Raw genomic sequence first — 12,233 nt, forward strand, 5'->3', positions numbered from 1 at the left:
ACTATTCCTTTGAGTCCTTCTTTTTCTCAAATATTCTTTATAGATTTCATCTCCTCTTTGCTAGGGGACAATTAGCTCACTTATTTATTCCTTAAATTTCAGTGGTTCTGCTGCCATTACAGCTGTCCTCCGCCCAGCATCCTCTCTGGGCTACCGAGGAGGCTCTTTCCAGATATCAGTCTTGTTTCATTCTCACAACAGCCTTTCAGCATTATGTATAAAACCCCCAGGTGTAGTTTCCACGGAGAGATGACTACGTGAAGGGCCGGAGGCCAGAGGAACAGGGCCCTTTAAAAGAATCTGATGGATTTCAGCTTTCCTGGTAAGCATATTCCTCTTTTCAGCAGTGACATTCACAACTTGGCATCTTATTTCATAATTACATAAAAGGATAACAGTCTGGACAGATGCCCGCCCGACCGTGCAGGCTGCGCTTGGGGCCGTCTGCCTCCCGGAATAGAGGGCGTGTCCTCCTGCCTCAGCCTGGAAGGTGACAGCTGGGTCAGGCTTCTCACACTGGTGTGCAGGGGCCACTTAGTGCTGGAGCTGCTGCTGCATTCCTTCCTGACCAGTTGGCCTCGTTTGGTGAAGTCCCTCTTGAAAAAGGTGTGAGCAGCCCTCAGCAGACCCTTCCTGAAAGAGGAGCTATAAAAGTATAAAAGCATCTCAAATGACCATGTCCTAGGACTGCACGACCTTTCCAGGCTCACTGCCCGCCAGTCCCTAACGAGCAGGGCAAGTGCCCCGATTTATGGAGGGGCTTATTGGGACATGGTCAGGGCTCTGCCCGAATGAAGGAGCTGTGTCTCTTCGGGAGACACCTGAGGACCCTGAGCTCTGCCTTCCAGCACATTTCCTTCCTCAAGGAGCATCCTCTCTGGCAAGGGCGGTGAGACAAGTGCACAGGTGACAGTGACCGGAGGCAGGCAGCTACTTCTGACCAGGGCCTGTCCAAGCCGGCCAGGGAAGGAGGCATTCGGGCTGCTCCTTGCAGAATAGGTAGGGTGGGCTGACCTTGAAAGACCGGAGCATACACATAGCACGTGTAGACTTTCAATGAAGAATGACTGACTGACAGAATGGCCATTGGGAGTTTAATTACAGTGAAATTAACGTTTTCATGTGGAGGACTTCCCTTAAACGCCACGTTTGGCCAGCTCGCTGTTCTGCTTCTTGTCTGTCAAGGTCTTTGGCACCTCTGCCTGCTCCTGGGCCTCTGTGTGCATAGCCTTGGAGCCAAATCTGCCTCGTGGGGCTCCCTTCCGGTCAGAAGGGGACTCAGAGTCTGTGGAAAGAGCATGCTAGGCTTTGAAGTCAAGCAGACCCAGGTTCAGATCCCAGCTCCAACACTTAATTTGTTGTGAACCTTGGGCTATTGTTTTTAACTGTTCTAACCCTCTCTTCCTTCATCTAAACATGTTGGGAGGTTATGAGAAATGAACTATTGCCTGTGCAAGGCTGGACACTTAAAAGCCCTCAAAGGAAGGTTGCTTCTCTCTGGCCATCCCTGATGGTACTGAAGTGCTCCCTGCACCAAGAGGATGAGGTTTACCCTTCTCTCAGAACCATGACAGGGCCACAGAATTACCTCCAAACAACCTGAGGCCTCCCCTTCTCCAGGTCACTGCCCTTTGCCCACTCCCGGCCCCCATTCACCAACAGGACCTGCAATGATGGGGTTTCTCTGCTTGGGACGAAGTGCCACCCTGTCCCAGTCTCAGACAGGCTCTGCTCTATCCAGTGTAGGAGCTGCGTGTGGGAGCTTCTGACACAGGAGGTGGACCGAAAGAAAGAAGAGAAATGGCTGGAGGGCGTGTGTGCTGTGGGGCCTCCCATTGTGGCTTCTTTTTCTCTTTTAAATATATTTTTATTGATGTCAGAGAGGATGGGAGAAGGAGAGAGAAATAGAAACATCAACGATGAGAGAGAATCATTGATCAGCTGCCTCCTACACGCCCCCCACTGGGGATGGAGATGACAACCTGGGCATGTGCCCGGACTGGAAACCGAACAGTGACCTCCTGGTGCACAGGGCCATGCTCCACCCCTGAGCCACGCTGGCTGGGCCCATTATGGCTTCTTGATGGTTACAATTCTCATCCCTGGACAGTCTCTCTTGGGATGCTGTTCTTCCCCAAGGTTACCATCAGGCTCCTCTCCTCTGTTCCCAGGGCTGTGTCTGCGAGCAGCAGGCTCCTGGAGACGCTGCCTGTGGCCCATTCATTGCTCGTCTTCACTGCTGGCTCAGGGCAGCTTTCCGGGAGATGGCAAGGTCACCACAAGGAGCTCCGGGGTCATCACCTTTCCTGGTTTCTAGGTTGTTATTGTTTCTAGTGCAGGAAGGAAAGCAGTGTTTCACTCATGTGTCTATATGGGGCGGGCAGTGTGAAGCCAGGCAGGCAGCAGGGCCCACACTGGCCCTGGGGGCCCATTTTTCTATATGCCGCCCACAGGGCCAGAGCGGCTATCTTTGGTGCCCTCTCACTGTCCTCTGGCCTGGGCAGCTGGATTCTTACCTACTGTAACTTTTAATATATATATATTTCTATTGATTTCAGAGAGGAAGGGAGAGGGGGAGAGAGAGAGAAACATCAGTGATGAGAGAGAATCATTGATCGGCTGCCTCCTGCACCCCTCCCCCCCCCATTAGGTATTGAGCCCATAACCTGGGCATGTGCCCTGATTGAGAATTGAACCATAACCTACTGGTTCCTAGGTTGATGCTCAACCACTGAGCCATACCAGTTGGGCATCTCCTATAACTTTTTTCTTTTTCAGGAAACTCATGTAGAATGTCAACTCATGGCCGAACCGGTTTGGCTCAATGGATAGAGCATCGGCCTGCGGACTGAAGGGTCCCGGGTTCGATTCCGGTCAAGGGCATGTACCTTGGTTGCGGGCACATCCCTACTGGGGGGCGTGCAAGAGGCAGCTGATCGATCTCTACTGGTTCCTAGGTTGATGCTCAACCACTGAGCCATACCAGTTGGGCATCTCCTATAACTTTTTTCTTTTTCAGGAAACTCATGTAGAATGTTTTGTTTCTGCATCACAAAGGAAAATAGAGTGAGGAACAAATGATTCAGTTTTTCTTAAATAGTAAGCTGTGATTTCTTCATGAACTAATTTAGAGAATGGCACTTAAATTCCACAAACATTCCTCAGTGTTTACGGGATTCCAAGCCTTGTACTGGGTGAATGGAGGCTGAGACACCAAAGATGGGGTGCCTGTCTTCAGAGGGCGTCAGGGGCAGCCTGTCCTCAGGCAGCTGGGGCCTCTGCCGTGGGCAGATGCCAAAAGGCTGGTGAAGAGCCAGGCGGGAGCCCTGATGCCCCGGATGGTGGCGGTGCTGCACCCCCTCTCCATGCTGCCCGTATGTTGAGGGCCAGCCCATGCACTCTCTTTTGTTAAGTTTTCTTAGACGGCCTCAGGCCTCCCTCTGCAAGCCTCCCACTCTCCAAGCCCTGGGCCCCTGTAGCCTCCACAGCCTGTGTAGGTGACGTTTCCCACTGTTGTCCCATCTTCTTGGCATCTCAGCCTCACCAGGCACATTGTATTGTTCCCACTTCAACCAATGAAACAACTAAGATTTAGAGAAGTAAAATAATTTCCCCAGGGTTACAAAATTCGGCAGTAGCAGCAGAGCTGCACCTTACACGCATGTGGTCTGATTCCCGTTAGTTAGGCCTTCTCCTTAGTACCAGGTACTTCTATCGCTCTTCATCATTTAACCCCAAGAATCCCCTCTTCAGAGCTCCCCAGTCCCTCTTCCATTTCATGTCAGCATCAGTCCCTCCCTCCCTCCCTGATTTTAGTCACCGGCATGTTTCTCCTTGAGGGCTGGGTCCTCAGCATAGGTGGGGGGCTCAGACAGGCTTGGTCAGGTGAAGGATGCGAGAATGAACTTGGTCAACACCCCCCTCCTCCCTACTCACTCCTGAGTTATCTGGAGGCAGCGGAAGCCAACAGCTCTTCCGTGCCAGGTCATTGTGAGACTTGCTTTGTCTGACTTGATATGTGTTTAGGTTTCCAGAATGTACTTACGAGAGCTTAAGACAATAGCAGTTCTTACCCCTCTCTCCCGTGGGTCATATACCACCTGTGCCCCAAAGAGCAACACCTGTATGCTTTCAGTTTTAAGTAGGGTGTCCATAAACTGTCAGATGTGTTTGAGAATGAAACGGTGCGCTGTTGACAATTACACCGGGACAGTAGGCCTTAACTGGAGCATATGGTCACCTGGATTAAAATAAAATGTGTCTACAATTGGAAGGAAAGATATGTGACATTTGTTTCTGGAGACTTCTGATCTTGCGGAGGGGGTTGCTGGCAAAGGAAGGCCCTGTGTTTCCAGCGCTAACTTTGCATCTTCAGGGACAGCAAGAATAATCCAGAACCCCATTCTGCACCTTCCACTCATTTTCTATAAATAGCCGAGCCTCCCAGGATGCGTGTCTGTGTCTTATTGTTGTCTTTTTCTTTCCTCCAGAGATCCTGCAGATAATACAGCTGGACCTAGACCTAAAGTACAAGACCAACATCCGGGAATTGTTCGAGGAGTTTGACAATTTCCTGCCAGGCGCCATCATTGGCATCGCGCGAGAGATGCAGCCGGTGTACAGGTGCGTGGAGGCTGGGGCGCCTCCAGGACCCCTCCTCACCCTTCACCCCCCTCTCCTACCACTCGTGCCGACTGGGATTAATCAGCGTGCAGTCTTTCTGCACTCAATCTCTTAGGGACACGTTTGTGGTTATTACTTACAGTTCATAGTATGGGCAGGTGTGTAGGCTCCGGACTGGAGATGCCATCTCGTTCTTTTGGGGGAGTTTGGAAAGCTCAGTCATTTTAGTTGTTGTTTCTGGTTAAGCTCAGGATTTTAAAGTCTTGGGCTTTGTCTTACAGAGGCGGTGTTAGGACCGAGCTTTAACTTGCCAGTCGGGTGATGGATGCGGCTTTCTTGGCCTCTGAGTCACAGGGGCTGCTCCTCTGTATAAGCGGGTGGGCTTCCCAGTGTCTTGTGGAGAGGCAAAGGCAGCACAGCTTTGGAACAGAGAGTGGTGTAGTTGAGGTGAAGAGTGTGTTCTGCATGATGCAGTGTTTTATTGTCAAGTGTGTGTCACAGAGCAACTCCAGCACCTGAGGACCAGGGAACATGTTCAAGAATACTCATGCAGCATTGTTTGTAGTCGCCAAAACCTGAAAACAATGTAAATGTCCACGGACAGCAGAATGGATAAATGAAGTCTATCCGTGCAATCGAATACTATATAGAAACAAAGTGAGCAAACAGTAAATAGCTATAGTGTACTGTACAGTGATAGACAAGACTGAACTGCGATCTTCAGGGATGCGCACACAAATAGTAAAAATGATAGGAAATAATGATTCCTAAAAGCCAGATGGTGGTTACCTCTGGAGGGGCTGAGGGAGTGATGGGGACATGGGTGGGATTACCTCGAGTGCTGCAGTCCTTTAGTTCCCTGCCTGGTGGCTGTGCATGTGTGTGCATGTATGTTTTTGTGTGTAATATGTCTTTTACAGTTGGAAAAAAACACATGACAGAAAACCAGAAGCACCTCCAGGTTTCTGTTAACAACTAGGCCCATGGCCCTGGGTCCAGAGGGTTCCGTGTTGCTGACTGTTCCTCCTCTGGGCAGAGCCACAGCTGACCCAGAGCCGAGCTGCCTGGAGCTGGGATTTCGCTGTCTCCTGGGCCGGCCTGCTCTTTGTTCTCCGAGCAGACCCTCATGCTGGCTCCCTTTGGACATTCTTGGAGCTGGGCCCAGTCCTTGGAGCCCTGCAGGCAACCGGTGACTAAAAGCAATCATTTCTCCTAAGGGGGAGGGGAAGAAGGGGCAGCCTCAGCGTGGTTGTGGCCATTTGCAAGACCCAGATCACATAACAGGAAATTCCTGCCAGGCCTCTGAAGGAGCTGATAACTCCCGGGCCTTGGGCTGTTCTACTGGACAGAGTCCTCTCACAAGTTGCCTGGAGTCACGAGTCTTATGTCTGGGGTCTTGATTTAAGGAAAGGAGGCAATGGCAGGAGCGCTGACCTGGAGTGCCCAGTCCTCTGCGGTTGTCCCGGCTCTGCCCCCAGCTCTGGGGACTGTGATCCCAGCTCTCCCGACCCCACCATCCTCATGGCCTTTGCTCTGTCCTGAAGTTCTGCTGGTGCGCCCCTCACTGTCCACAGGGGCCAGTGCCCTGGAATGAATAAGCCAGGCTGAGTATTCAGTGCAGTTGGAGCAGTGATGCCGTCAAGCCCTGCTTTGAAGTCTTCTCATGTAATGTAAATGGAAACCTGATCACACTAAACTTGAATTGTCCAGAATTTATGTTTTCTGTAGATTTAGGTTTTATAAACTGTGAAAAGTAAAATGATTTAATTGTCTGGCCTTCTCAAAAGCAATCTCTGAACTACGTTAGATCCAAAATGAAGTTGAGTTTTTCTCACCTTCAGAGTCTTTAACGAGGTGAGCCCTCTGCTGCAGGCCTGCTGGGGAGTCCAACAAGGCCCTGCTTGCAGGGCTCACACTCACACTCACACTCACACTCACACTCACATACTCAACACAAAAGGAAACCTCCTTGCACGCTTCCCTCTCCCCCTGCTGGAATGTTCCTAATGGCCCTTAATTAAGTCTCCAGATGACTGCCCTACCCTAACCTGCACTACCCTGGCCCTGGTAATTGCCACTGAACGTCCTGCGGGTGGGAATGGTTGGGTGCTGGCTGGGGCAGGCAGGGGATGGAGTATGGCTCTTTGCCCTCTTCCACAAGAAAACTGGAGACTCCTCTGTGGCCTGAAAGACCACGTGTTAAGTTGTCTGCCACTCTGGAGCCTGTGTCTGGCTGTGTGTGTTGGGGAGGGGGGGGAGGGAGGGAAGAATGGGAGAAGAAAGAGGGGGGAATAGAAAGGAGTAAGTGGTCAGTACCCAAGCATGGACAGAGCTGGGCCCTTCTCCTGAGCAGGCGGTCTCAGCACCTGTGCCCTTGGACTTGGCCATCACAGCTTGTGGGGAACCCCTGCCCGGCCCCGCCCACCTCTGCAGGCGCTCGGGTGCTCGCCACCCCCTGAGTACTCCTGAGAAACTGGCAGCTGTCTGACAGCCATTCGCTCTCCCTAAGTCAGTGGTTCTCAACCTGTGGGTCTCGACCCCTTTGGGGGTCGAACGACCCTTTCACAGGGGTCGCCTAAATACATCCTGCATATCAGATATTTACATTACGATTCATAACAGTAGCAAAATTACAGTTATGAAGTAGCAACGAAAATAATTTTATGGTTGGGGGTCACCACAACATGAGGAACGGTATTAAAGGGTCATGGCATTAGGAGGGTTGAGAACCACTGCCTAAGTGATGGTGTGTGAGGCTGGCAAGTCCTTTTCTGTCATAAGTGGAGTCTGCTAGCATCTATGAAAAGAAAGGCAATTTTAGAAGCAAACAAAACAAAACAGCACAAAAGCAAAACTTGGACAGATTAATTGAGTTCATTTTGATCTGGAAATTCACTAAGCAGAATTAAATTTGGATCTCCTCAGCGGTGTTATTTTTATAGTCACTTGTCCGACAGTTACTCCACTTCAAAAGGGCACATATTAAGTCATGTTTATGGCCGTTTCCCCTCTATTGTGTGCTGTGAGTGTCAGAAGCTTGGAGGGGGTGGGGGGGAAAGTATTTTCCACTGTCCATTTGACAAATAACTTTCTTTACTTTTTTTTTTTAATCAAATGAACACCAAACCTACTGTGTTCTTTGGAAAATGATGGATCATGGGATGCTAGGATAGAGGAGCCTTTTCTTAAAACGTGGGTCCCTGTTAAGAGTGTTGAATCAAATATCCCAGGACCTTCCTCATCTGAAAACTGGGAAGCAGTGGTCATCTTGAATGAAACATTGCCCTTCCTTTCTTGACTTTTTCTCTCCCTTTGTGTCAGGGAACTGGAACACAATCAGGTCCTTGCTGGTGATGTGCTTTATTGGGATGAGGGACCAAGAGGAGAAAAGGGTCCGGTGGTCTCTCAATTAGTAGAATGGTCTCTGTAAGTGGACAGTTGCACTTTGTAGATATGTGTTAGTCCAGGATGCCATTTTGAATTGGCTTCTTATGAATGTGTTGTCGGTGGAACGCAGGCTGTGCCACGGGATCTCCAGGGAAGCAGGGAGACTGTGGTGTGGCGGCATTTATTTCTGATGCAAAATCAAAGGAGCTCCCCTCGTAGGTTTCCAGTGTCCTATCTCCATCTGTCCTGCCACAGAAAAAAATCCAGTCCTGTCTTCAAGGCTGAAACATAGGGCAGTGTCCAGAGATTCTGTTTCATATTGAAGCTTCGTCCTTCGGAGCCTGCATGGTCTGTTGTGGGCCCCAGGTGGCCTAACCACATGGTTGCTTATGCAGAGAACATGCTAACGAATGTGGCCATTGTGTTACTAGTGGGTGAGAGAGAGAGAGAGAGAGAGCGCTTCTTTGTTCCTCAGGGGTTTTTTTTTAATCATCTTCGGCTTGGGAAGAACCAGGAATTTTTTGAAAATAACGAATCTACTTCCCAAGCTTTGGCGGGCCTCTGATGGGTCCACCCCCTAGCCAATGATTCCTTTCCCACATTAGACAGATAGGCCTCTGTGGTCCAGCACCTCCCCCTGTGCCATTTTGACTTCTATTGTGCATGTGCTTAATGCAGTACGGGAGGGGTGTTAATCCTTGGCCGTCAAGCAAACGGGCTCATGCTCCCCAGCCCATTAGGCTCAACAATGTCTGACTTCCTTTGCTTCCTTCCTTTTATTAATATCTGGCTAACTTCAGTAACAACTGCATTAGAAGACGAAAGAAAACTGTCGGGCCCTCTTTATGTACAGCCTGTAACAATTATAAAGCAGTGAAGCAGCTGTACGGAGGAGAAATAGCACTCGGTTGTACCGGGAAGCCACCGGATTATAGTCCTGCCTTTTATGAATTATCCATGGGATGCTTTACAAGTCACTTGCTCCCTAATCATGTTTTTTTTTTTTTAATCTGTAAGGGAGACAAATACATTCTGTGTAATGCACAGAATCACCAGAAAACTCAAATGTAATAACACCCGTGAAAGCTTCTGGGGTAAAGAGACCCTTAGTGAAGAGGGTTCCCTCCTTCCCTTCTGTAATCCTCACAATTCCTTCTTGTGTTTTCCTTTCCAGATGTTTCCTCCTTCTGGGAACCTCCTATTTTACCCCTCCTCCCCCCACCCCCCGCACCGCCAACCATGTAGGGCAAGCATGTCAAACTCTCGGCCCGCATGCGGCCCACAACGAAGATCTTTGTGGCCCAGCCAATAGAACGGTGTGAGCGGTTACTTACAATTATGAAAGGAAATAAGTCTGCTGTCAGATCCAGAATTACTGGCATTCACCTTGGGTCAGTTCTGAAAGTAATCACTGTGAACAAAATTTCCCCTGAAGTAGGAAAGATAGCAGCAGAGAAGAGATGCCAAGTATCAGGAAGAAAACATTAATTTTATCATTGCTCTTATTCTTTTTTTTTTATACTATACTTTTCGGAATAAGCCTACGTGTCTATGAAAATTGAAGCTTTTGTTTTTTTGCGGCCCACATAAACTTAAAACTTGTTTATTTGGCCCGTGTTAGCCTTTGAGTTTGACAGGCTTGGTGTGGGGGTCACCAGTTAAAATATAGGACAGCCAGTTAAATTGAATTTCAGCTAAACAACAAAAGTTGCTTTGTATATGTCCCGAATATTGCATGGGGGCATCCTTATACAAAACAATTATTTGTTGCTTAAATGAAATTTACATTTAACTGGGCGTCCTGTTTTTTATTTGGCTAAATCTGACAGCCCTACCCCTACCTAAGAGTTAAAATCTTCTCTCTTTAGCAGAAGCAAGTGATGTGGCTTTTCTACAAGATCCTTGAGTGAGCAGGAGCAAAGGGTACCGAAGTGGGAAATGGGTGAGAGTGAGGAGTGGGAGTCACCGATCAAAGTCTCCGAGAGGTGACATGAGGGTCTCACTGTGCAGGAGCTGGAGGCCTGCCTGTGGCTTGGGGGGGCCACTGGGGCTAGGAAGCCTGCAGTGCCTTAGATTCAGGCCGCAGGGTTCCTGCTGAGCTGGGAGTTGGGGGGGAGGGGGGGAGCAGAGAGAGAGGATGGGAGGGGAGGGAGAGGGAGAGATAACCTCTCTGAGAGATGTGTGTGTAATCACGAGCGAGAATGTGTGTCAGAGTGAGTGAGTGTGTGTTGAGGAGCTCGGGTCACAGCGCTTGGTTCGGTCACTGTGTCCCCGAGCTGGCCACCTGAGGAGCTGCTGAATGGGAGCTGTGGTGGTGGGGGCCTGGGGCTTCCGGTTCATTCTCTCCTGGCTCCGCAGGCCAGCTGTGTGCTGGTTGGAGCTCAAACCCATGGTGAGGGGAAGCAGCAGGCGAATCCTGTCAGCTGCTGATAAGGCACCACGAGGCAGGAATTCGCTTTTGTGTTAGGTATGTTAATCGTGTCCACTCTTTCACCTTTCAGCCCACGTGGTTTTTATTGGCAGCGTTTGTGCCAGCCTAGCCTCCTTCCAGAGGCTTGGAATGCAAATGTCCGGTTCATCTGCAGGCTGCTTTATCCATTCCTAGGACTGGCGAAGGGCTCTCAGGGGAATTCGGGAGGAAGTGAGGACTACCACAGAGAGGGAGGAGGAGGGATTGAGACCGCCTGTCACTCATTCTGTGTGACCTTGGACAAGTCTTCCGACCTTTCTAAACTTCAGTTTCTTTTTTTTTTTTTAATGTATTTTATTGATTTTTTACAGAGAGGAAGGGAGAGGGGTAGAGAGTTAGAAACATCGATGAGAGAGAAACATCGATCAGCTGCCTCCTGCACACTCCCTACTGGGGATGTGCCCGCAACCCAGGTACATGCCCTTGATCGGAATCGAACCTGGGACTCTTCAGTCCGCAGGCCGATGCTCTATCCACTGAGCCAAACCGGTCAGGGCTAAACTTCAGTTTCTTTAGCTGAGAAACAGGTTATAGCGCTATATAACTGTATATGCAGAAGTAATTAGAGGATTAATTTATAGTTGGTAGTCTCGATGTTGTTGTGGGGGGCAGCACGCACAGGTCTGTACCCTACGCCGCCATCTTGGTTCTTTTTTTTTTCTAGAGGATTAATTTAGACAATGTATTTTTAGTCCCTGGCCCAGAGCAGGACTCCCTAGTGTTGGTGGCAATTGTATCCAGTCCAGCTCCACCGCTTATTGATTCTGTGACCGTAGAGAAGTCACTTACTAACCTCCGAGTTTCAGTTCCCGTACACTATGTAAAATTGGAGCTACTGATAACTTCGCATAATTAGTGCTAATATTTTGACTCTTCCGCATCTGAACTCCCTTCCTATGTTTGAAGAATTCCCTGACACAGGAGCCTTCCTCCCTTTGTGGAGGGCAAAAAGCCTGGATGGACACTTTATTTCCTGGACTCCTGCAGCCAGGGTGTTGGTGCAGTGTTACCCTCCCTCCCTCCCTCGATGCATACAGCATTGTGAATTTAGCCTCGATGCGGGGGGGGTTTATATATTTTTAGTACGGAGCCTAAGGTATTTACAAAACAGAAACTGCCAGTGTTACAAAGAGAAAACAAGTAGCCCAGGATTCTGGCTGGGAGTTTTAAAAGCCCTTTATTACTAGAAACCAAGAGCTCAGAGGAGGGGAGTACTGTCTCTTGGTGTGGAGTGAGGTGCACAGAGTATAAGCAATGGAAACTTTCCAACATAGTACGGTGTATGGGTGCTTCACTATTATAATGTATTCATGGAGCTTCAATAACCATCAACCCCTGGCCAACCTTGTTTCATCTCTGCTCCACCCACTTCCCACCCCCCTTCCATTATTTTTAAGCAGGTTCCAGACAGTCTACCATTTCATCTGTCAATGTCATTTTTAATCCATTCTTAAAAAAAAAAGTCCAGCTACCATTGCTGGGTTTGGAGCTGAGGAGTGCTGTGTGCACGCATAGGGTCCTGTCTTTCTCAGGTTCCTCAGGCTGGTCTCAGTTCGTGTGAGGGAGGAAAATAGTCAGACGTGGCTCTAGCGTCCAGCCAGCCCGAATTTTCCATCTCTTTCCGGACTGTCTCCTGTCAGGATAATCATGTCCTACTCTTGTCTGGACGGTTCCCTGGTCAGTAAAAATTCAGGTCTGTTGTTCACCATCCATGAAGCTCTACTTGGTAAGAGAACACGACTGTCACCATCAT

General features: G+C 49.3%; 1 protein-coding gene across 1 annotated transcript in view; it reads left to right on the top strand.

Annotated features, from left to right (window-relative positions):
- The window catches only part of XXYLT1 (xyloside xylosyltransferase 1), a 157,588-nt gene that overhangs the window by 83,334 nt on the left and 62,021 nt on the right, over positions 1 to 12,233 (top strand). The window contains 1 exon segment of the mRNA XM_006084750.3: positions 4,491 to 4,623. Coding sequence (XP_006084812.1) covers positions 4,491 to 4,623 — 133 coding nt within the window.

The sequence above is a fragment of the Myotis lucifugus genome, unplaced genomic scaffold (genome assembly GCF_000147115.1).
Source record: "Myotis lucifugus unplaced genomic scaffold, Myoluc2.0 scaffold_14, whole genome shotgun sequence".
Taxonomy (NCBI): Eukaryota; Metazoa; Chordata; class Mammalia; order Chiroptera; family Vespertilionidae; genus Myotis; species Myotis lucifugus.